General features: G+C 51.1%; 3 protein-coding genes across 10 annotated transcripts in view; 1 reads left to right on the top strand and 2 right to left on the bottom strand.

Moving 5' to 3' along the window:
* ATG9A (autophagy related 9A) overlaps positions 1 to 7,769 on the bottom strand; it is a 10,956-nt gene extending 3,187 nt beyond the window's left edge. Inside the window, exons 1-13 of one of the 4 annotated variants that reach the window (XM_006168636.3) lie at positions 7,571 to 7,769; positions 6,581 to 6,638; positions 6,033 to 6,164; positions 5,870 to 5,913; positions 5,292 to 5,356; positions 3,434 to 3,595; positions 3,141 to 3,282; positions 2,169 to 2,917; positions 1,933 to 2,086; positions 1,651 to 1,830; positions 1,055 to 1,303; positions 684 to 862; positions 459 to 576 (exon numbers count right to left, since the gene is read on the bottom strand). In XM_006168636.3, the coding sequence (XP_006168698.1) occupies positions 459 to 576; positions 684 to 862; positions 1,055 to 1,303; positions 1,651 to 1,830; positions 1,933 to 2,086; positions 2,169 to 2,917; positions 3,141 to 3,282; positions 3,434 to 3,595; positions 5,292 to 5,356; positions 5,870 to 5,913; positions 6,033 to 6,135 (2,145 nt within the window). In that variant the 5' untranslated portion in view covers positions 6,136 to 6,164; positions 6,581 to 6,638; positions 7,571 to 7,769. Of the gene's footprint in view, positions 1 to 458; positions 577 to 683; positions 863 to 1,054; positions 1,304 to 1,650; positions 1,831 to 1,932; positions 2,087 to 2,168; positions 2,918 to 3,140; positions 3,283 to 3,433; positions 3,596 to 5,291; positions 5,357 to 5,869; positions 5,914 to 6,032; positions 6,165 to 6,580; positions 6,639 to 7,245; positions 7,486 to 7,570 lie in introns of those variants that run through there. The other 3 variants (XM_027768339.1, XM_014584219.2, XM_014584220.2) reach the window with 3 other exon arrangements.
* Positions 6,655 to 16,465, top strand: ANKZF1 (ankyrin repeat and zinc finger peptidyl tRNA hydrolase 1). 5 transcript variants are annotated; one of them, XM_006168633.3, is made up of 15 exons: positions 6,657 to 6,845; positions 7,977 to 8,115; positions 8,368 to 8,545; positions 10,897 to 11,006; positions 11,207 to 11,309; positions 11,432 to 11,625; positions 11,957 to 12,069; positions 12,152 to 12,299; positions 13,490 to 13,718; positions 13,895 to 14,050; positions 14,647 to 15,124; positions 15,268 to 15,379; positions 15,511 to 15,678; positions 15,810 to 15,895; positions 16,120 to 16,465. In XM_006168633.3, the coding sequence occupies exons 3-15, from the start codon at positions 8,398 to 8,400 to the stop codon at positions 16,241 to 16,243; spliced, it is 2,169 nt and encodes a 722-aa protein (XP_006168695.1). In that variant the 5' UTR covers positions 6,657 to 6,845; positions 7,977 to 8,115; positions 8,368 to 8,397; the 3' UTR covers positions 16,244 to 16,465. The 5 variants fall into 5 exon arrangements, with proteins under 5 accessions (XP_006168696.1, XP_006168695.1, XP_027624142.1 ...); XM_006168634.3 differs by lacking the exon at positions 13,895 to 14,050 and having other exon boundaries at positions 6,655 to 6,845; XM_027768341.1 differs by lacking the exons at positions 6,657 to 6,845; positions 7,977 to 8,115; positions 8,368 to 8,545; positions 10,897 to 11,006 and having other exon boundaries at positions 11,432 to 11,542.
* GLB1L (galactosidase beta 1 like) overlaps positions 16,392 to 23,405 on the bottom strand; it is a gene marked incomplete at its 5' end in the record, with an annotated part of 12,971 nt that continues 5,957 nt past the window's right edge. The window contains 12 exons of the mRNA XM_006168673.3: positions 16,392 to 16,828; positions 17,148 to 17,363; positions 17,590 to 17,721; positions 18,462 to 18,575; positions 18,716 to 18,805; positions 18,922 to 18,996; positions 19,293 to 19,411; positions 19,605 to 19,645; positions 19,742 to 19,863; positions 19,956 to 20,014; positions 20,103 to 20,277; positions 20,374 to 20,468. Of these exons, the coding sequence (XP_006168735.2) occupies positions 16,559 to 16,828; positions 17,148 to 17,363; positions 17,590 to 17,721; positions 18,462 to 18,575; positions 18,716 to 18,805; positions 18,922 to 18,996; positions 19,293 to 19,411; positions 19,605 to 19,645; positions 19,742 to 19,863; positions 19,956 to 20,014; positions 20,103 to 20,277; positions 20,374 to 20,468 (1,508 nt within the window). The remainder of the gene's footprint in view (positions 16,829 to 17,147; positions 17,364 to 17,589; positions 17,722 to 18,461; positions 18,576 to 18,715; positions 18,806 to 18,921; positions 18,997 to 19,292; positions 19,412 to 19,604; positions 19,646 to 19,741; positions 19,864 to 19,955; positions 20,015 to 20,102; positions 20,278 to 20,373; positions 20,469 to 23,405) is intronic.

The raw sequence follows: 23,405 nt of genomic DNA, 5'->3' as shown, positions 1-23,405 counted from the left end.
GTCTGGCTCTCTGGTGAGTGCATGTCCCCTATAGCAAAAATCTCTAAAAAAAAAAAAAAAGCCAGTCCTTGGGGGGCTTATATGCTGGAGGTGGTGGGAGTGGTGGTAGAGGTGGAGGAGAATACACAATTAACAAATGAGGAAGAAAAATACAGTCTGTCAGATGGTACTAAATGCTATGTAGGAAAATAGGAATATTCAAGAGGGTGGGTAGGGAAGACTTAGAGGGTGGTCAAAGTCTTAGGGCGAAGGTAGCAATGGGCACCTCTAAGGAGGAGGGAGTCATCTGGAAATCTCAGGGAAGTGGATTTTGGCAGGGGAAACGTGAGTGTGTGAAGGCCCTGAATGTGGGTCCACCTGGCTGACAAGCAGGTGGACGGCAGTGGAGACCACAGAGTGGGCAGACAGCAGAGGAGAGACGGGAACACCTGGGCCCTCTGCACCTGAGCCTCACTCACCTGGTGCATGTAGAGGGCATGCAGGCTCATCTCCGTGGATGCATATTCTGACAGCACCAGGCTTTGCAGCTGTCCTTCCCACACGCTGCTCCCGGAGCTGGCTGTCCTGGCATCCACCCTGTCCCTCCCAACACGGAGAGAGAGCAGTCATCAATGTTCCTGAGACTCACACAAGTTGCTGGGAGCTACCACAGGACCTTCCCATCTTGACCCACCTCTACTCACCCAGAGCCTGTCATGGTGCTGGGAGCCCGGCCTGTAGGGGCCTGGCCAGGCTGCAGAGGGGAGAAGGAGCGCAAGGCAGAGGCGACTTCGGCCCTATGCCTGGAGCCCTGTAGGTCTCTGGGCAGTGGGGGGCCCCGGCAGGATGAGCCAGCTACCACATTCGCAATAAGGCTCAGTGGCTATGAGAGAAAGGAGCGGGTGGGATACTCAGGGCAGTAGAGAGGCCTTGGGTCCCCTACTCTTCTACATCTCAGGATCCATTTGGCACAGACAGGACAGATAGAAGGAAACCTTCCACCCATGCCTGGTTTCCAACTCCCAGCTCTTGGAATCCACTTTGCCTATCATCTCTCCATGTGCCAGAAACACACCTCGGACTCGGACTGTAACGACTGGATGGATGTAAAGAGGGCATTTTCAGGAAGCAGACCCCCTGGGGCGAGTCCAGCAGCTGCTCCGTCCCGCTGAACCTGCTCCTTGAGGAAGCCCAGGAAGGCGGTGCTCTCCCGTGGTGGCTGCCAGCCAGGGTTGGTGATGGCAAAGTGCATGAGTGACAGCTCTGTCTTCCCGTCCTCGGCTTGCTGGTATACTGAGGCCTCCGTCTGCCCACCAGAGAGCCACTGCACAAGGGAGACCACGGTGACCAGGACTGTCCTTTTATAGGACCCCTCCCTACAGCCGTCCAGCCAAAGGGAAGGGAAGAGACCATGATGCACTGTTACGTCTGGTCCAGGGGCCCCAGTGCCACCCCACGTGTCGGAGCAAGTGCTTGTGCTGTGCCTTTCTCAGGGCAGCTTGGCCACAGGTGCAGGTTAGGGACTGAGACCAGCCAAGGCTCAGTCACTGGTGTGTCCCTGCTACTGGGCTGCTCAGAGCAGGGCTGCCTTTTGGTGACCTCAGAAGGGGTACCTTTCTGCAGTTTGCCAGCACCGTCCCTTGCCACCTGCCTCCCCACCCGCCGCAGTACCTGGGGATGACCATGCTGGCGAACATCCATCTGAGCAAAGGAGCAGGTATCGCCAACACCAACCACCTCCACGGTGAAATTGCGGAAGAAATCTATTATCTCCAGGGCCCGTGGGCGCAGGCAGAAGATGAGAATGAGGGGTGTGACAATGGGGCTCAGCAGCTCCTCCAAGATGAAGACCTACAAGGGAAGGGACCTAGGTCACACGAGAGCAGGAGGGAGCCAGCCCTCACCACCGAGCTACCAGCCAGTCTAGCAGGCCCTAGCTCCAACTCCACTCACTGCCTTGTACTGGAAGAGCTGGGCAAACTCGTCCCGGGTCTGTGAGCGGTGGGCATTACCCTGCCAGTGGTCAGGCATGTAGTGGATGTGGGCGAGGATCACACGGAGCAGCTGCTCAGGGCAGAACACCAAGTGCTGGTCCGGGATGAAGGACCTGGTGGGATCAAGGCCATGGTGCGATGCATGCCTTTCCCCAGGGCACTCGGCTCCTCGTCCCGCCTGCTGCCCCAGCCCACCTGCATATGGTCACGGTGACCCCCAGGAGTGTGACGGTGGTGAGGACATGTTCCACAGCCAACACGTCTTCGTCGTAGATGGTGAGGGCGATGAGCACGGCCAGGATGGAGCCGGCGAAGAAGGCGCCATTCTTGGCTAGCAGCGTCAGCAGAGGCGACAAGAAGCAGTTCATGTACTTGGAGGCGGGCTTGTAGCCGCGGTTGAGGCGGGACTGCAGCTCGTGCTCCAGCTCGTTGAAGTGGCGGAGATAGCAGCGGCCATAAAGTGACCAGCAGCGTGCTCCTAGGGCCCCCGGCTCCCGCTTCAACACCTCGGCGTAGCTGAAGAAGGCATAGAGGATCTGCCAGATGAGGATGAGGGGGCACAGCAGGAAGTTGGCGATGCCAATCCACAGGATGCGGTTACTGAGGCGCTGGGCCAGCTCAAGCCGTTGCCCTCCACGTTTGTACTCGGCCTTGAGGCTCCACTCATTGAGAAACAGAGAGCCAGGTCCCCAGAAGAGGATCAGCTCGAAATTGTACTTGAGGCCACGGGTGAAGAAGACGACCTCCCCGAGGCCAGGCAGGCGGAAGCGCAGAGGCAGGAGGGACTTATTCACCAATGCCACCATGTAGTTCTGGAAACGGAGGATGCGGTGGTAGATGTCCAGTTCGGTCAGCTCGCGCTTGTGGATGCAAATCTGGTGCTCTTTCTGGGTCTGCACAATCCGCGCCTGCACTTCCTGCCACGTGCAATACGGAAGGGCAGACTGCAGGGGGCGGGAGTGAGAAGAGACAAGGAATGGAAGTGGAGTTGTTGCTTCAACCCTTGTCCCTGCCTTGGCTGTGAGGCTCAGGCGCCACGTGCTCAGCTAAGCAGATGCTCCCTGACCTCCCTTTGACAGACAGGAACACATAATACCCAGGAATACCCCCCATCCCTCCCAAGACGGCCTGGGCTGTGGTGCTAGCCACCCAACTTCCCAGTCTTACCATGGGGATGCGCAGAGCATGCAGGTAGAAGGAGTGGATCTCCCAGTAGCAGCAAATGTTATAGATGAACTTGATAAGCCGGTGGATCCAGAAGACAGCAGCAATGACCAGGATGGTGATAAGTGAGCCATTTTCTTGAATCCTGGGGGGGAAAAAGGAGAGGGCTAGCTTTTGAGGAAAAGCTGCTACCCAGGATTCTGCTGTGCTGAACCTGGCTGTGTTCTGGAGTATGCGTCCCTGCCTCGTACTCCACTCTGTTCCCACCTGCTGGTAGAGCCACAGGCTGTCCCTACCTGGCACTACAGACTTGGGCAGGTAGAAAGGCGTCTGGCAGGGTGACCTTGACGGGCTCTGTAGGGTGAAGACTGTGGTTCACCATCTTGTTGGCAAATAGGATGTCGTAGTCCACACAGCTGACCAGGAAGGTGGTGAAGGCAACCACAAAGAGGAACTGCCTGGGGAGTTGAGAAGAGGGTGCACGGGCCAAGAGTCAGAGGCACCAGTGAAATAGAGTGGGAAAAGAGTCTGGAAGCAGTAGAACAAGACTGGGGAAACAGAAGGGGCCAGAGACTCCCCAGTGGACTCTCTCTGCTGCTCAGCCCCTCACGACTTCTCGGGCCCAGATCAGCGCCTGTTCTTGCTCTCAGCTTCAGGCACCACAGAATCAGCCTGCTTCCCTCACCTCATGGTAATCTCTGCCACCACCTCAGACTCTTTCAAAGGTTTCAAGACTGTGGTCTCTGGGCTCCAGTCCCTGATTTCCTTTTGAGGGAAAGTCCTTAGGAGCCCTTTAGAGATTTGAACTCTTTTCTTATTGAGGGAGGGCTTCCCAACCCCTTCCCCTTCGGTGATGTCATATGGCTCCTTCCTCCCAGAAGGCTCTTTGGCCAGCAGCTGACCTAAGGCACACCCAAGGAAAACAGCAGGAGTGTTCTCACGCATTGGCTGGCATCTCTGAGACCTCCTGACAAGCAGAGTCCATTGGAGAAGATAAAATGATCAAGGTCTGAGGTCTCTTCGTGAAAAGTAGGACTTGGAACGTTGGTCTTGTGAGAAAGATGAGGTTATGAATTTTGGTGCCATACCCAATTCCTGAACTACAAAGGTCTGTAGAGTTTTCAGAGTTTTGTTTTGAGAAAGTTTTTTTTTGCTATAGGGCACGTGCGCTCGCCAGACAGAGAGAGACAGAGAAACAGAAAGCAAGAAATCACTCCCCCAGGTGGGATGGCCATGCCGCAATCCCTTCTCCTCCGTTCTTCTCTTGGGATCTTGGGCATGCACGCACACGTGCCCGGCGTGAGTTTTAAGCCACCGGGTCCGGGACGCGAACCATGGTCGACTACATAGGAGTCCAGCGACATAAAGGTTTCAAGACTGTGGTCTCTGGGCTCCAGTCCCTGATTTCCTTTTGAGGGAAAGTCCTTAGGAGCCCTTTAGAGATTTGAACTCTTTTCTTATTGAGGGAGGGCTTCCCAACCCCTTCCCCTTCGGTGATGTCATATGGCTCCTTCCTCCCAGAAGGCTCTTTGGCCAGCAGCTGACCTAAGGCACACCCAAGGAAAACAGCAGGAGTGTTCTCACGCATTGGCTGGCATCTCTGAGACCTCCTGACAAGCAGAGTCCATTGGAGAAGATAAAATGATCAAGGTCTGAGGTCTCTTCGTGAAAAGTAGGACTTGGAACGTTGGTCTTGTGAGAAAGATGAGGTTATGAATTTTGGTGCCATACCCAATTCCTGAACTACAAAGGTCTGTAGAGTTTTCAGAGTTTTGTTTTGAGAAAGTTTTTTTTTGCTATAGGGCACGTGCGCTCGCCAGACAGAGAGAGACAGAGAAACAGAAAGCAAGAAATCACTCCCCCAGGTGGGATGGCCATGCCGCAATCCCTTCTCCTCCGTTCTTCTCTTGGGATCTTGGGCATGCACGCACACGTGCCCGGCGTGAGTTTTAAGCCACCGGGTCCGGGACGCGAACCATGGTCGACTACATAGGAGTCCAGCGACATAGCCATTATGCTAACTGCTGGTCCCAGTCTGCAGAGTTTTAAGCCTGGGTTGAGTAGCACTGGCAGGCAGGGCCAGAGGTGAATGCAAACAAAGGAAAGACCGAGATGTATTCCTTCCCCACATCATCCATCCTTTTTTATACTTACATGAGCTCAAAGATCTCCCCGATGAGCATACACGTGAAGCCATTCTTCTGGTGCAGATTATAAACGTGTAATTGTTAAGAAAAAGTGGTCGGCAAAGATAGCAATTAAGAGCACAGACTCTGGTGTCACATGTCTAAGCTTAAGTCCTCGCTCTGTGACTTTCTAGCTGTGTGACTTCTGCCAAGTTATTTAACCTCTCTAAACTGCTGTCCGTGGCAGTAAATTAGCCATAATAACCGTGTCAACGGATTATTAGCTCTGAGATAATGCATGTAAGGTATTTAACACAGAACTGACACAGAATGAGTCAAAAGACATTAATTAGTACAATTATTAACATCCCATCAAAAAAGGAGGATCACCCTTAGAAAGGTTCCTTATAAATGAACACCACAAAGTGTGTACAGGCGACAGCTCTTGGTAAATACAGGGTATCATGTCACCAGCTTTTTCAGTCTCCAAGTAAGTTCCATTCCCCCTTCTAGGGATTACGGTCAAACCCACAACTTCCTGTCAGGGACCTGACATAGAGAAGGGCTAAAGGTCCCAGAGCCCCAACACACAGACACAAAGGATATCCGAGAGAAGAAGAGATCAAGGTTTTCGATGTGGTGCCAAGGCGCTGTGGACACAGGAGTAGAGCTGTCAGAGCCCTGAAGAAACTAAAGCCCCTGGCTCCCTCAGTGCCCCTCCGCCGACTCTCACCCATGCCCAGCTCTGCCTGTCCCATCAAGAACTTACACTTGCTCCCCTCGGCAACGTGCACCAACAGGTCCTCCTCCCCGGGGGGTGAATCACTGTAGGAGGCCTCTAGGCGCTGGTATTCAGTGTCAAACTGCGCCATCACCACCGCCCCCTGTCCACCCTGTCCACCTGCCAGTGATGGGGAGGAAGAGGTCCTGGTTCAGACCCAGGTGTTGCCTGCCTGCTGCCCTACCTACTGCCAGAGGGAGTGAGAAAGAATCCTTGTGCTGTCTCCACTCCCAGCCCCCTGGGTGCAATGGCAGAGCAGGAGGAGGGGTAACACAAGGACACCAAGAAGCTCAGGGCTTGGGAGGACTTAACTCTGATCACTCACTCTGAGCCTTTTCTGGGTGTTTACTGATGCCCGCCTGGCCTAAAGCCAGAATTTACCCCTTTGGGGGTAAGGGATTCTTTCACTTTCATTTTCTATTCAGTGGAGAGAAGGGCCCTCCCCCTCCCCTTCTAGGAAACCCTGATCTCCCAAGAGACTTAGTGGTTGGGTAGCACTTAGTAAACAAAGGTTTGAGATTAGCACATGGCCCTACCAGCTCCATGGACAGTGTCTGCTCCACTCCAACCCTCGATGCCCTGGATCTGCAGCTGCTGGAGGAGAAGGTGTTAGGCACCAGGGAGTGGGAATAGGAAGGAACCCAACTTCCACCCACACATACCCCACTAGAAGGAGGCCAAGAATGAGGCAGGGAGGCTGCAGAGGAAGATACGCTTTCCAACCCAGGACTGGGAGCACCTTCTCTGGCCACACACCACCTCTAGAGTCCCAAGAAGCAACTTACTGACTGTGCAGACTGAGTGAGTACAGGCCTGAGACCAAGTGGTCCCTCCAGACTGTGTCTCTTCTCTGCTGCCCCATTCTCAGCCTCAGGATTAGACATGTCTCTCAGAGGCCATAAGACCCGGGAAGAGAATCTTTTCTCAAGAGGATCTCCCAGTGAGCCTCTTCCCCTGCTTCCCCAGCACCCAAGACCCGGTAGGCAGGCATAGCTCCTGGATAGGAAACACTGACTGGGTCAGTAAAGACCCCAGGTCCTGGCGAATCTGTGGGTTCCTACGTTCCTGGATCCAAGCAAGCATGGTTGAGGGTGATCTCATCCGTCAGTGCAGACCCTGGGGACCCTGGGCCTCGGCCCAGCCTGGCCCTAGGAGTGTTCCATAGCTTAGAGTCCTGCCCGCCACAGAATTCACCACTCACCAGGTCAGTGTGGACCCACGGCCCATGGAGCCCCAGCTGGGCCTGGGCTAGGGGGGTTTCTGCGGATGTAGGAGTGATTGAGCCAGTCCTACAGCTGATAACCCGGGTGGGCTGGGTTGCCGAGCTGGGTTGCCTCCCCACACCCAGCCGCTGTGACCCGAGCCCAGGGCACCCGAGGGTCGCCGGCCCCAGGCCCAGGAATCGGCTCCCAACAGCGGACAACCTCGCGCGCGGCCTCGCCGCCTGTGCGCGCGCTCGCCCGCGCGCGCCCGCTACCAAAACATTCTGGCTGCGCGCCCCCGCCCCGTCCGCGGCGCCCCCTTACCCCGTTATCCGACCCGAGCTCACGTAGGGCTCCGCGGTCACCCCTGGCCAGGACCAGCTCCGGCCCTGGAATTTCAACGGCGGGTCTCGCGTTTCACCTCGGGAGCCGGGACCCGGGTGATTCCAGGGGCTCTGTCCTCTCTTCTCTGCTCGGCCCGGCCCGATCCGGAGCGCTAGGCCAGGGGTCTGCCACTCACTGTCACCCGCAGTCAACCTGACCAATGAGCCTGAGGGGTGGAGACGCGACAGCCAATTCTCGGCTGTGGGGGCGGGATTAAAGGCGCGAGGCGGGTCTTGGACAATCCCAGGGCCAATAGTGCGCTTTACGTGGGGCGGGGTTCAGGCTCGGGCGCCGTCATTTGTCCTCTTCGCTGCTCCGTAGTGACGGAATTGTTGTGGTTTTGCAGAAATCCGGTTTCGAACTGCGGACAAGTGTGCTGCTTGGCTCCTGAAATCGCCGGTCCAGCTTCCGAGGGCGGAGGCGAGCTTATACAGCTCAGTTGTTGTCAGAGCTTGTCGCTCAGCTAACGAAGAGCAGTCGGCGAGGTACCCTCAGTGATTTTAATTTTGTTGGAGTCAATTTGGGAGCTGCGTGCTCCCACATTTCACGCTTTTGTGGCCCAAGATACGGGGTGTTAGGAAGCGAACTGGGGACACGTATTTACCCCAGGGCTGACTCCTGGTGGGTGGAGGGCCGAGGTGCCTGCAGTGTGTGGAAGACCAAGCCAGGCAGGGAGAAGACTCGGCAGTAGGATCTGTCTTTGGGGATCTCGATTTCTTCCCCACTTTCTGCTCCAGGAACTGCTTCTGGGTGATTTCTACTCAGCCATGTCGCCGGCTCCAGCTGCAGCTCCAGGCCCCACGTTTATCTCCCTGTTTGATCTCACCGTGGATGCTCCGGTCCTCCAGGGCCTCAGCCTGGTGAGCCACGCTCCTGGGGAGGCTCCGTCCCAGGCTCTGCCTACTTCCTGTACAGGTATCTGGGAAATTTGATGTAGACTCGTGATGAACGGGACAGGGCTCCTTGGAGATTGTCGTTCCTCCAGGGGACATATTCTTAATGATATTCCTCAGCTTAGGAGCCCACGACGACTTTTCTGGCGGTTAAAATATGTCTTAAATTCACTTCATCTCTGGACAGTTTTCAGCACAGGCCCCCTGAATGATCTTCAAGACGTTTTTGCTATTGCTTATGTCTCATTAACACTGTCTTCAAAAACACTTCAAAATTCCTAGATGTATTTTTAGAATTCCTTTAATAGATGTATTTAACTGCATTCCAAATCTAATCGTTCTCCAAATTGTCTGCACACTGATCAAATCATTGGTTTTTACTGACTGTAAAACAATGTATTATTGGTTTTGTACAACTGCAGTTGTGTTTTCTTGCATCTCTTTTTACACAATTTGTGCACTGTAATTGGAAATAAAAGCTTAAAACATGTCATTTGGGAAGTGGTTTTAGTGCAGATAGGGATAACTTTTTTTTTTGTTTTAATTGCCAGAGTGTGAGTACACTTACCAGAGAAAGAGAGCGAGGGAGAAAGTACCCCCTAATAGGGTATGGTTTCTTCCACTTGTCCATCCCATTGGGATCTGGGGCAAGTGCTCACATGCATCTGGTGTGTGTGCAAGACCCTGGGGCCAGGACTCCAACCACTGGGTCAGCCATATGGGATCTGGCTGCCTTATCCAATAGGCCATGGGGTGAGGGTCAAGGGGCACAATTAAAAAATAATTTTAACTGGGACCAGCAGATGGCATAGCAGTTACATTGCTGGACTCCCACATGGCCAACCACAGTTTGAGTCCCAGACTTGGTGACTTCAAACTCAAGCTAGGCATATGTGCATGGGTGCCCAAGATCCCAGTAGGAGAATGGAGAAGGGATTGTAACACAGCCATTCCCCTGGGGCGTAATTTATCATTTTCCCTCTCACTGGCTCTTTCTCTGGTGAGGGCATGTGCCCTAAGGCAGAAAAAAAAAAAAAAAACCTCTCCAAAAAAAATTTTTTTTAATCTTACCACAAAGTATTTCCAATAGGATTCCTTTGGCTAATTTTTAAAAAAATAATTATTTATGGGACCAGCAGTTAGCATAATGGCTACGTCGCTGGACTCCCATGTAGTCGACCACGGTTCGAGTCCCAGACCCAGCGAATTAAACTCAAGCCGGGTGTGTGGGTGTGCATGCCCAAGATCCTGAGGGGAGAATGGAGGAGAAGGGATTGCGGCATGGCCATTTCCCCTGGGGGGTGATTTCTCGCTTTCTATCTCTCTGCCTCTCTCTGTCTTTCTGGCGAGTGTACGCGCCCTATAGCAAAAACCTTTTCCCCAAAAATAAAATAATAAAAAAAAATCATTTAATTTTATTTATTCATTAATTTATTTCAATTTGACCACACAGAGAGAGAAAGACAGAGAGAGAGAGAAAATGAGAAAGCAAGCCACTAGGTCCGGGACTCGAACCATGGTCAGCCATGTGGGAATGTCCAGCACCTTAACCATCATGCTACCTGCTGGTCCCCCTTTGGCTAACTTAAACACAATGTTTTATTTGTATTTCTTTACATATATTGTTTTTTTTTTATTTTCTAAAAAAATAAACTCTAAGGTTTTTGCCTTATGGCATGTGTGCTTGCAGGCAAGAGAGAGACAGAGACTGTGAGAGAGAAAGTGAGAAATCATCCCCTGGGGGCATGGCTTCACCACAGTTCCTTCTCTTCCATTCTCCTCCCGGGATCTTCGACATGCGTGCACATGTGCTTGGTGTGAGTTTCAAGCTACAGGGTCTGGGACTAGAACTGTGGTTGGCCATGTGGGAGTCTAGATGTAACTGCTACATCATCTGCTGGCCCCACACCAACTGTTTCAAAAGCATATTTATTGTATAAAGAGATGGCTATACCTTTATGCTTACTAGATTTTAAGTTTGTTTTCTGTTTTGTTTTCTTGAGAGGTTTTTTCTATAGGGCACGTGTGCTCGTCAGAAAGACAGAGAGAGACAGAGAGACAGAAAGCGAGAAATCACCCCCCAGGGGTGATGGCCATGCCGCAATCCCTTCTCCTCCATTCTCTTCTCAGGATCTTGGGCACACACGCACACGTACCCGGCATGAGTTTAAGCTGCCGGGTCCAGGACTCGAACTGCAGTCAACTACATGGGAGTCCAGCAACATAGCCATTATGCCAACTGCTAGTCCCAATTTTAAGAGAAGGTCATGTCATCTTTTTTTAATCCCCTTCTGCTTTGGATATTGGGCACTAACTCTAATTTGAGGCACTGTGGATTCCTTTTCTACTTCTAATTACCCTTCCCTTATTTAGGTTCAGGGGAGACAGCAAGCCCCCAAAGAAAACCACACGGCCCACTGGATATTTCAGAGAAATTATTTTGTTCAACCTGTGACCAGACCTTCCAGAATCACCAGGAACAGGTAAAAGGCCAGGCAAAAGTAGACAGGTGGGTGGGGAGAGGCACGCATTTGATTTGACTTAATAAAGGTTCATGCTTTGAGCAGGCTATTGGTGTGACCCAGTCATACTTCCCAGAGTTTGAATTCTGGTCTAGGTTAGCATACAAGGCCATGCTGGGGCACGTTGCCATGTTCCTCCTCCCCCTCTTCCTTTGTACCAGAGAGAACATTATAAGCTTGACTGGCATCGCTTCAACCTAAAGCAGCGTCTCAAGGACAAGCCTCTCTTGTCTGCCCTGGACTTTGAAAAGCAAAGCTCCACAGGTGAGGACCCGTGGAGATGTGTATGAGAGCAGGACATAGGGGTGGAGGCAGGCCTTGCTTTAGGAGTTTGAGGAAAGGTCAAAGATGGGTGCCAGACTTGTGTGTCTCATGTCCGCCTTCAGGAGATCTTTCCAGTATCTCAGGATCAGAGGACTCGGACTCAGCCAGTGAGGACGACTTGCAGACACTGGATGAGGAAGGGGCTCAACTGGAAAAGCCCATCCAACCCCAAGGCATCTACCCCCATCGGGTTCTTTTCCAAAATGCCCAAGGCCAGTTTCTTTATGCCTACCGCTGTGTCCTAGGTCCTCATAAGGCGAGTGAGAGCACAGGTTTTGTATACTCAGCCTGGCTTTCCCCTTTCTGATGGGTGTGGATAGCACAGCCTTGGATTGAAACTAGTCTGATCTTGGGTCAAGTGTAATGAAGCTTGGAAACAGACCAATCTAGGTTTGAATTAAGGTCCTACCACTTGATCTTGACTACCTCTCCAAGCCTCAGGTTTCCTTATTTGTAAAATGGAAGCCAGCCGGAGGGTGGGTGTGAGACACGAGATCTGTGTGTAATGCACTTGGCACTGGCAGTGGGTTTCTTGCTTTCAGTGAATGCAGCAGGTAGAATGTTGCTGCGGTCCCTCTGTTGTCCAGGTTGCCCCAGAAGAGGCAGAACTGCTGCTGCAGAGCTTGCGAAGTGGAGGTCCCAGATCCTGTGTGGTGCTCATGGCCTCAGCTGGGCACTTTGCAGGGGCCATTTTTCAAGGGTGAGAGGGGCTACACGGGGTAAGGATGGCTTGGTAGCTGGAGCCCTGGCTGTCTCCAGTACTGAGTCTGTGCTATCTACAGAAGAGAAGTGGCGACACACAAAACCTTTCACCGCTACACAGTGCGGGCCAAGCGGGGCACAGCCCAGGGGCTTCGGGATGCCCGGGGTAGGGCATCACGCTCTGCTGGAGCCAACCTGAGGCGCTACAATGAAGCCACGCTATGTAAGGTGAGTCGGGCATTCACATCTGGTCCAGCAGTCCCCAGCCTTCATAGTACAAGGGACTTACCTAGTGAAAAAGACAGTCCCTCCACAGATCAGGGCGGCGGCAGGTGTGTGTGTGTCCCTGGATGACCAAGCATACCACATCCACCATGCACCCCATTTCCACCACTACTGCAACACAACATCCGGTGAAACCACAATAGTGTTTGCGTGCCCATGAGAATCTAATATGGTGGTTCATTGGACAGTAGGTGGAGCCCAGGCTGCAACACCAGCAAGTGGGAAGTGGCTACCAATGCAGAGGAAGCCTTGCTGGCTTGCTTGCTCACTGGCTCACCTGCCACCCACCCCTGCTGCATGGGCGGAGCGGGAGGGACTATGGGCAATGGGCTACTGACTGGTACCAGCCTACAGCCCGGCTCCCGGGGACCCCTGCTCTAATTCACACTATTTTGCCTCTCAGTTTAACTCACTAAATGTTACCATAGGGAGATTTTCGACTCCTATACCTTCCAATATTATTTCTGTTTCTTTCTTTAAAAGAATTACTTATTTAATTCTATTTGTTATTATTTTTTTAATTTGATCAGTGAGAGAGACAAAGGGAAAGGGAGAAAGTAGGTCGCCAGGTCTGGGAATCAAACCGTGGTCAGCCATGTGGGAACCCAGCGCCTTTAACCACCACACTACTTGCCAGCCTCCCAACATTCATTATTTCTGGGTATACAAAGATAGATGGGTGCCCTAGGAGTCTCTATTTTTTTTTTAAGATTGATTTATTTAATTCCACATGTTACTGAGCAAGAGAGATAAAGAGAGGAAGGGAAAGTGAAAAAGCAAGCCCCCAGGTTCAGAATACAAACCGGAGTCCGCCCTATGGGAATCCAGCCCCTCCCCAGGAGCCTTAGTCCTCTCCTTTCTCTCTGTTATCTTCTAATCCCATTCTCTGCACTTGACCTGTGAGCCAAGTTATTTATTTTTTTAAAGAAATTATTTTATTTAACTTTATTTAAATTTGACCAGAAAGGGACAAGAGTATGGGGTGGAGGGGGAAGTGAGAAAGCAAGCCACTGGGCCCGGGACTTGAACCACAGTTGGTCATGGAAGAGTTCAGTGCTCCCAACCTTTGAGCCAAGTTTTGATTGGAGATTTTAAAGAAGCAAGATAAAGCAGGCTGAGTTTTTCTCTTCCAGGAAGTTCGTGACCTGCTGGCAGGGCCAGACTGGGCTAAGGCACTAGGGGAGGCTGGGACAATACTTCTGCGTGCCCCCCGCTCTGGACGGTCATGGTTCTTTGGAGGCCATGGTGCACCCCTGCAAAAGGGGGATCCTCGACTTTGGGATATCCCCCTCACCACCCGCAGACCCACCTTCCGAGAACTACAGCGTGTGCTCCATAAGTTGACCACCTTGCATGTCCATGGTGAGCCTTTGCTCCAGATCCCTGACTCCCTAGACTTTGCTGTACTTTCCAGCCTGGGTCTCAGTGCTCACTTCTGCACCCACAGGATTCTCTAGCCCTTGGACTGCAGCCCGGAGAGAAACTAGGGCTGGCTCCTCCTCAGCTTAGTTTGAGAAAGATCTTTCATTTTATGGCAGGAGAAGACCCTCGGGAGACACTCAGATTGCACTCACCTCAGACAAACCAGAAGGCAGAGAGAGAGGAGAGGAAGAAGCCGACTGAGGAAGAAAGAAGAAAGGTCCCCAGTGTTGGAAATGAGGCACTTGGGCAGAAGGAAGAATCTCCCACACAGGGTTTGAGTACCATCTGGCAATCATCCAGGCCATCTGGGTGTCCTGGAAATGCAATGGCAAATTCCCTACTCTCAGAACTGACCCATTTCCCTATTTATAGATGGACTCTTATACAACACACACACACTTACACACCTGTGTCTGCTTCGAAAATGGGGTACTGTCATTGCTATTCCTGAGTCACATTAGTGACCTTCCCAAACCGAATTACCTCTTTTGTACATAGACGTAGTCCCAATCCTTAGGAAAGTCTGAGCATGGACTAGACGCCTGAAAATTGAATTGCACCTGATTCATGTCTCACTGGAGGCTGCAGTTTGGGGCTAAGGGCTGCTTGCCTGCTTCCCACTGCCACGCACCATCCTAAGGCCATTCACTGGGAGAGCCCATGGGCTGAAAGCCTCACGTCTGCATGTGATTTAATGGATGCAGCCCTAGATGTGCTTTTTCTTGAGTGACAAAATGAAAACATAATTTTGCTCTGGGATGATCTAGATTCTCTTTTATAGGCATTCTCTTGTATCCGAGGCAACCCATATCTTTCCACCCTCTTCATGTTCCTTAGATGGACTTAACATGTCAGATATTTTCCCTAGGTTCAGGGTCAGAAGGAGATGATGACTTCCAGGTAGAGTTGGAGCTGGTGGAATTGACACTGGGGACCTTGGGCCTTCGTGAGTTTGAAGTATTGCCCAAGCGGAGGAGGAGAAAAAGGAATAAGAAGGAGAGGAGCCGAGACCAGGAGGCTGGGGCACATCCGACTCTTCTCCAGCAACCTCAAGAAGAAGAGTCAGCTCAGGCACATGGAGCCCCCGAGGGGCCTTCACTAGATGAGGCCGAGGCCCTGTCTGGTCAGCCAGAGCTCTGGGATGTGCTGCTGGCTGCTTGCCGGGCTGGAGAAGTGGGAGTGCTGAAGCTCCAGCTAGTGGCTGGCCCTGTGGACCCTGAGGTTCGGTCTCTGCTCAGTGCTCCACTGGGCTCTGGTGGCTTCACTCTCCTGCACGCGGCAGCTGCAGCTGGAAGAGGCTCAGTAGTTCGTCTGCTGCTGGAGGCAGGTGCCGACCCCACCGTGCAGTAAGTAGGGGTCCCGCCCTGCACCATTTGGGTATAGAGAGGATGACCTTGAATTAGCAGGACAGTATCCTCTTGGTCTGGTTGGGTGGTGCTGGGAAAGGCAGGAAGCAAGGCAAATTCATTTAGGGGTGGTTTGCACCTAGGGATGCCCGGGCCCGGCCACCTTATACCGTTGCAGCTGACAGAGCAACACGGAATGAGTTCCGAAGGTTCATGGAAAAGAATCCAGATGCCTATGATTACAACAAGGCTCAGGTCAGCGGGAAAGGAAGGAGAAGCAAAGTAGGGAGGCTTTGTAGATCCTGGTGAGATCCTTCAGACTTCCTGGTGGTTTACCAAGGATAGTTTGTGTGAGCCTTACCTGATGCCTTCTGGAAATCCACCAGGTTCCAGGGCCACTGACATCCGAAATGGAGACACGGCAGGCTGCACGGAAGAGGGAGCAGAAGGCAGCCCGGCGGCGACGGGAGCAGGAGCAGCGGGAACAGCGGGAGCAGGAGCAGCGGGAGCAAGAAGAGCGGCGGCGCTTTGCCGCCCTCAGCGACCGGGAGAAGGTGAGGCTCGGGGTCCTCTCTCCCACAGCGATTCTTCCTCAGAGGTCTGATCGCTTCCCCAGCATGCAGCTGCCACTTCTGGGGTACCCAGGTCACCACTTGGGTGTTATCCTTACACTTCTCTTTCCCAGAGAGCTCTGGCTGCAGAGCGTCGCCTGGCTGCCCAGTGGGGAGCCCCGCCCCCGCCGGTCCCTGACTCTGCCATCATCAATGTTGGGTATGGGCAGGGGGCGAGGGAGTGAGGGGAACTATGGTGATGTGGGGGCCATTTTGAGCACAAGGAACAAGTGCCTATGCAGCATTCAGGAAGCTTATGGAGGGGATTGAGATGTTCTAGGAACTTTTGGAGCGAAAACAGAAATGGCTAGAGGAGGGATGGGGAGAGTTTAGACTGGAAAGTTTTGGGGTACCTGTCCAGCCATTTTTCTGCCTCTTGTTCAGACGCTGCTGGAGTTGTGGGGCATCCCTCCAAGGCCTCATTCCCTTCCACTACCTCGACTTCTCTTTCTGCTCTACACGTTGCCTCCAGGACCATCGCCGTCGGGCAGGGAAGCCCTCTTCCTGACCTCTTACAGCTCCACCTGGGGCCAACCCTAGGCCCCAAGGGAACACATTCACACCAGCCGTGGGTTTCTTCATCCCCATGAAACCAGAGTATGGGGAAAATTAGGGGAGAGGCACACAGGAACCAGGGCAAAATAGGGCCACAGAGGTGGGTGGAGCTGGTACCGTCTCTGGAACTTTAATCACAATAAAGTCTGGCAAGGCAACTGCACTTGTACTTACACTCAGAGGCATTCTGGCCTTCAGTCCTTTGTGGTCACTGAGGCTAGCACCAAGGGATCCTGTCCACTGTCTGTCCCAGGTCCAAGGTAACCTTTCAGTGCCCACTTAACTTCATGGGTTCATAGGCACCTTCTGTATCAGCTGAGAGGGAGGAAAGGTATGTCCCACCCAAGGTGCTATTGAGGATAGGTTTATCCAAAAAATGGATTTGGGGCTGGGGAGGCACTTTTTCTAGCTCCAGCAATGTGATTTTGTTGAGGGCTCCCCTAGGAAACAGCAGGGGTCGTGGCACGTAGAGGGTCTGTTGTGGCCCCCGCTTTGTCCAGTACCGGCCAAGGTTAAACCCATTGATCCAGACTTGGCCCTGGTAGGAGAGGGAGAGGGGAAAAGAAGGGATCAGTTCTTCAGAGGATAGAATCATCCTGTTTTGGGTTTCCAACTACTGGAATCGTTTTTGCTCCCCATCCTTTCATGAGTTTTCCCTTTTACCACCCACCCCAACAGTCAAAATTTGTGGTATGCAGCTAGAATAGTTCTTAGAGGGATATTTATATTATTAAATGTGTATATTAAACATTTACATCACTCAAAAGTAAAGATTGTACAAAAAAGATGCATTCAGAGAGAAGTCTTCCTTACACACTTAACCCCATCCCTCCACCGAGCACCACCACTTGCAATACCTTGGTCCATCCAGGAAGATAGAGAAATGTGTCCCCGACTGAGCCCAAGATTGGAAATGTTGTGGAGTAGAAGGTGGGGCCAGAGGGGGACTGAGATTTTGCCCTTTGCAGCAACTGGAGGGGAAACCACCACTTGACAAGTTTATCAATTTGCAGAGGGAACATCAGCCACTGGGTAAGGATAGTTTGCCCCAGAATTGGTGGCTCCAGCAGGCCCTGCAGTGAAGGGAGATGGATAGTTGTCATTCACTGAGCTCTTAGTGAACTTTACCTCTCCCTCCCAAAAAGTGCCTAGTGGCCACATCCAGATCCCCACAAGCGACTACTTGTCTGCCTGACTCCTAAAGACATGACTTGTTATCTTCAATTAGGCCCCTGTCCTTCCAAGGGAGTTGGGTCACTAAGAGTACTGAGGGGAAGAGGGCGGACAAAGCATGCTCACCTTGAAGTCACTGCTGTTGGACCCAAAACTGAGCCTCCCCATGTTCTCCAGCAGCATATCCAGTTTGGCCCCCAGCTTCCCCGTCAGAAACAATTTATGTTTCATATTTCGCTCTAAAACACCCTGGAACACCTGTGGTTAAGAGGTCAGATCTATGGAAGGAAGGGCTCAGGATCTAGCCCCTGGCCCCTGCACAGGAAGCCACATTAGACACTTATTTGGGGGGCAAAGAATTAACCATCTTCACTTGCATCCCCATCCATTCTGGAACTCTATTTTTTTCCCAAGAATTATTTTATTTAACTTTATTTATTTTAATTTGACTAGAGAGGAACAGAGCGAGAGAGAGGGTAAGTGAGAAAGCAAGCTGCCAGGTCCAGGACTCGAACCATAGTCAGCCGCGTGGGAGTCCAGTGCCCTTAACCACCAAGCTACCTGCTGGCTCCCTGGAACTCTATTACTAATTAAACTTTAAAAAAAAAAAAAAAAGCCAGAGAGTGTATGTGCTCAGCAGAGAAAGGGAGAGGGAGAAAGCACCACCCAACAGGGCATGATCATGCCACAATCCCTTTTCCATTTCTCCATCCTGTCAGAATTTGGGACACGCATACATATGTGCCCAGCATGTTTTTCAAGCTGTTGAGGCCTGGATTTAAACCACGGTCAATCATGTGAGATCCGGCTCCCTTAACTATGAGACTATGGGACCAGCCCAATCCTTAATCAAACTTCATTCCAGCTTATATCCTTAGAACCTCTGTAGACATGAACAGGCAAGAAGGCAAGAGTAGGTATGGAGAACTTAAGGCTAAAGGGTGCTGGGGAGAGGAAGTAATTGGGGCTCACAAGTTAGCTTGGAATTAGGTTCTCACCCCATCCACCATCACATAGGCACGGTCATGGACTCCATTATTTGGCACCCAGAAGAGTGTTGGCTCAAAAATGGTTTGGGTCAGATACGTCCGGTACAGCATAAAGCCGTGATCCTGGGTATAGAAGAAGGAGTGCTTAGGATGAACTGAGAGAAAGGAAGACATTGTGGGCAAGATGGACAGCTAGAGGGAACTGCTGGCTCTAGCTGTCGAGGGAGGTGGCCATCCCCACCAGATGTAGGCTGATGCCTTACCTGCTTGACAGCCTCAAAGGTCATTGGCAAGATTGAACGGATGGGCCCGTGAGGGCACAGAAAGTCTAAGAAAGCCAGCAAATCCCCATCCTATTAGAATAAGGGGGAAATATTAGAATAAAGGGAAATTTCTGGATAAAGGGTGAGAAGGGATAGGATATTTAGAAAATACAAAAGAATCGTAGAAAAGATAGGGAAGAACTTACCAGGTTCAGAGTCAAAGGTCCAAGCATCATCTTGGGGCTGGGGGGAGGTAAAGGTCCCAAGGGAATTTCCTGGAACTGAGCCCACATTCTCTCAGGAGCCATAGGAAAAGCACAGAGGGGACGGCTATTCTAGGGCAGGTTCTTATTCTGGGGCCCAGGGCAGGGCTTCAGGAGTCATGAAGACCCCGTCATCTTGCACATACAGGCCTCTCTGCACACAGTCCCACGTGGGTGAGTGGGAAGTGCTTTTACAGAGGCTCAGATGGCTCTGTAGCACAGACAGCCGTCACCAACTTATGGAATCCCTTTACAATTAGGGCACTCCCTTCCCCCAAATGAAGTCTTCAGAGCTTGGTAAAGTGGTAGGGCACCTTGCTGATGCTATTTCGAAGAGCAAAAAACTTAGGTGTGGGGTCCCCTGCTTCAGATATAGGTGCATCATAGTCATAGCTGGTAGTAATGGGAAGGAAGCGTCCTTTCTCATCAGCACCTGAAGTTGAACCAAGTTAGTTAAGTCAACGTTATCTTTCGGATGATAGGCACCAAACAGAGCTGCCTTCAGAGAATTCTGCCATCAGAGGGGCAGTGGTAGCCATATTGAGTTGCTAGACATCCTAACCCTCCTAGCTCTCACACTGTGATCCCTTGTAACCTCCCTTCTTCTTGGGACCATCCAGACTCACCATTCCAATATCCGAAGTTGGTACCTCCATGGAACATGTACCTGGGGGCAGGAAGGGTAAAAATCAGCACACTGAATCTTCACCTGCATCCCCGAGTCCCGGTTACAGATTCGTGTTGGCCCCGTGTCTCCAGTTACATGTTCACACTGGCTCCTAGCTTGAGCATCTTCTCTAATCCTCTGGTTACAGCTGGAATCCCCCGTGTGGAGTGATTCTGGCCCCAGTAATCCAGCCACCCTGTGTAGTACTCGGAGTTCACCTAGAGTGTGAAGTGAAGTGGAAGTTAGGGGATGAGATGAGAACCGAGCTTGCCCCAGTGTCTTTCCTTACTCAGGATTCCTGGCCCCTCACCAGTGGCCCATGGGGTTCATACTTCCGAAGCAGGGCAAAGATTTTGGTCATGTTGTCAGCTGCAGAAAGGAGGCAAAGGTAAAAGATGAATGTCATAGGAGAGCTGTTCCTCCTCCAGACTCCACGCCTAACCCTTGCTCAGGAGACCTGGGCCAAAATCTACGGTGGTGTAGAGCCCCTTGAGGGAGCCACATTTGAGTCCTTCAGGGCCATCTGTGGTGAAGAGCAAGATCTGGTCTCCCAGCAGTGCACGGAACAGCCCAGCCAGGTGCCTCAGGTAGATGACGTCGCAGGCCTTGTAGCTGCCATACTCATTCTCCACCTGCCGGGGGAGGGACAGTGGAGCCCAGCCAGGAGGTGGAGAAGGTCGGGGATCTCTTGGCCTCCTTCCCCTTTCCAGTCAATGTGGCATTTGTACCTGAATGCTGATGATGTTGCCCCCGTTGTGGTAGAGCCAGGGATGTATTTTGGGCAGCAAGACCTGGAACCAGGCGTCGACAGCAGCAAGGAAGTCTAAGGAAGGAGTGGCGCTCTGTGTGTTAGGGGCTGTGTTAGGCCTCCAGCCTCCAGCCCTAGCATCCCTGCCTGCAAATTCAGTGCTGCCTACACTCTGGGCTGCGTTCCCATCCCATTAGCCCACCACTAAATCTAAGAAGCAGTGACTCGTCAGAGAACCTCTCAGCACAAGGCACTTGTGTGTTTGCATGTCAGTGAAGTGTAAACACAGGAAAGTAGTGTTACCTATTGTGCAATCAACTTATACCTAAGATTTCTGCAAAGCAGCATGGGAATTCCCAGAAACCGTAGATGTGGGAACCAGCAGTTAGCGTAATGGCTGTCGCTGGACTTCCACGTAGTCAACCGCGGTTCGTGTCCTGGACTCGGGGGCTTAAAACTCACGCCGGGCGCGTGTGCCTGCGTGCCCAAGATCCCGAGAGGAGAAGGGATTGCGGTGTGGCCCTCCCCCCTGGGGGGTGATTTCTTGCTTTCTGTCTCTATGTCTCTCTCTGGCTGGCGAGCGCACACGCTGTATAGTGAAAACCTCTCAAAAGAAAAAAAAAAAAAGAAAGAAACATAGATGTATGACCTGCACCCTGGTGGAACTGACAGCCCCGGTGATTTAAGTCATCAGTCGAAAGATCATCATACGTAGTGAGTGTCAGGCCTTCAACTTCCGACTCCTACTCAGGATATCTATGAGTCACCCTCAGGGTCTTCCTGCGTATTCTTATCCTTGCCTGACCCTGTTCTCGCGCCTTCCTCTACCTAGCCAACTCCAGCTCCCGCTTCCATCCTTCACTTATATTTCACTTCCTCAAGAAGGCCTCTGCTCTCCCAGATTAGGATAGAGCCCCATTACATGCTCACATCTTCTCATGCTTCTTTTGTTTTTAAAATACTTTTTATTTTATTTATTTTTAATTTGACCACAGAGAAACAGAGAGAGAGTGAAAGTGAGAAAGCAAGCCACCAGGTCCAGGATTCAAACCATGATCAGCCATGTGGGAATCCAGTGCCTTAACCACCATGCTACCTGTGACCCCTTCTCATACTTCTTTAAAAAAATAAAGAAAGTTTTAGGAGCCAGTAGATGGCATAATGGTTATGTTACTGGACTCTCACGTGGCCAACCATAGTTCCAATCCTGAACCCAGTGGCTTGAAAATCATGCAGGCGCATGTGCATGCATCCCCAAGATCCTGAGAGGAGAATGGAGAAGGGAAATCACCCTGGGGGGATGATTTATCACTTTCCCTCTCATTGTCTCTGTCTGTTGCTGGTGAGCGCATGTACTCTAAGGCAAAATCTCCAAAAAAAAAAGTTTTATACTAGAGGATGTGTGTGCATGCATGAGAGACAGAGAGAGACAGAGAGAGAGAGAGAAAAAGAGAGACAGAGAGAACCCTCCAAGGGAACCTGATCATGTTGCAATAATTTTCCCTCCATTTCTCTATCCCATCAGGATTCTAGACATGCACACACAGGCCTGGAGTATCATTAAAGCTGTCAGGGCTGGGATTTGAACCATAGACAGCTATTGGAGATCCAGCTTCCTCTGTACAGGACTTAACCACTGTGCTACAGGGTTTGCCCACTCATACTTCTCTTTAAAATATCTAATGAATTCAAACTGAGCATTTATTTCTTTTTTTAAAAGAATTATTTTATTTAACTTTATTTATTTATTTTAATTTGACCAGAGAGGGACAGAGCATGCGAGAGAGAAAGAAAGTAAGCTGCCAGGTCTGGGACTCAAACCACAGTCAACCATGAGGGAGTCCAGTGCCCTTAACCACCACACCACCTGCTGGTCCCTGAGCATTTATTTCTAATTGTCTCTTGTTGACATTCCCCACTAGTGGACAGGAACCTCGTCTGCCAGGTTCATTTGCTTACTGTTAAGGACAAAGACTAGCAGGTAATAAGACTCTCAAACGAATATTCGATGAAATATGTTTTAGAGGATATTTCTGTATTCTTAGAATATTTCATTCCTTTACTTCTTATGGTTCTTGCTTTTCTCCATTCATGATAGCATGCATGTATGTATGCACATAAGTGAATAAGAAATGAACACCCTCCACAGGGCCTGGTCACACTACACCCCTTTCTTCTAGTCTTCCAATCCCTCAGATCTTGGACACCCACATGCACGCCCAACCAGACTGAAGATTCAAACTGTGGTCACCATGTGGGATCCTGCTTCTCTTAAACAGCATCACAGAGCTGGCCCCCAGCTCATGTCTCACATAAGGCGGCCCATGTTCCACTGCTTCTTTTAGTCCAAGTCATGCTCATGGACTCACCCAATATTTATAGGTGCTAACCATGCACCAAGCACTGCTCTAGGTGTCAGGGATATAGACAAACAGGAATAAAGCAGCAAAAACCTCTGCTCTCATGAAATGTCCTTTGTAGGGAAGGAGGCAGACAGGAAGTAAGTAAGCTAAAACACAGTGTGTTAGTGCCAAGGAGAAAAAAATAAAGCGGGGCAGGAGGATATAAATGGTGGGGAAACTTGAAATCTATAGTGTGGCCAGAAAGGCCTGACTGAGGAGATTTCCGCAGGAAGATGAGCACCACATGCAAAGGCCTCAAAGCCCCAGGGCTGGTGGGCGGAAGAACAGTAACCAGGTCAGTGTGGCTGGAGCAGAGTGAACAATGGGAACAAGAACAGATGCCAGGGAGGCGACGGGACAATTTCATAGGACTCTGAAGTCCATTTTAAGGAATCCATGGTTCATTTTCCAAATGAGGTTAAAAACCAATTGGAGAGGCTTAAGCAAACAAATGACATGATCTGAAATGTATTCTTTTTTTTAAAAAATTATTTATTTTATTTTATTTATTTTATTTTGTAATCTTTTTTTTTTTTTTTTTGGAGGGGTTTTTCGTATTGGTGTTCCTCCCTTGCCAGACAGAGACAGAGACAGAAAGCGAGAAATCACC

The sequence above is a fragment of the Tupaia chinensis genome, unplaced genomic scaffold (assembly GCF_000334495.1).
Source record: "Tupaia chinensis unplaced genomic scaffold, TupChi_1.0 Scaffold145907_1, whole genome shotgun sequence".
Taxonomy (NCBI): Eukaryota; Metazoa; Chordata; class Mammalia; order Scandentia; family Tupaiidae; genus Tupaia; species Tupaia belangeri.
The sequence above is the reverse complement of the archived record's forward strand: the minus strand, read 5'-3'. Positions and strand labels throughout refer to the sequence as shown.

What these genes read in the sequence shown, in the direction of transcription:
- ANKZF1 (XM_006168633.3), top strand. Translation starts at nt 8,398, where the DNA reads ATGTCGCCGGCTCCAGCTGCAGCTCCAGGCCCCACGTTTATCTCCCTG. An exon ending in TGAAAAGCAAAGCTCCACAG is followed by an intron (nt 11,310 to 11,431) that starts GTGAGGACCCGT and finishes GTCCGCCTTCAG; the next exon opens with GAGATCTTTCCAGTATCTCA. An exon ending in TCTGCCATCATCAATGTTGG is followed by an intron (nt 15,896 to 16,119) that starts GTATGGGCAGGG and finishes CCTCTTGTTCAG; the next exon opens with ACGCTGCTGGAGTTGTGGGG.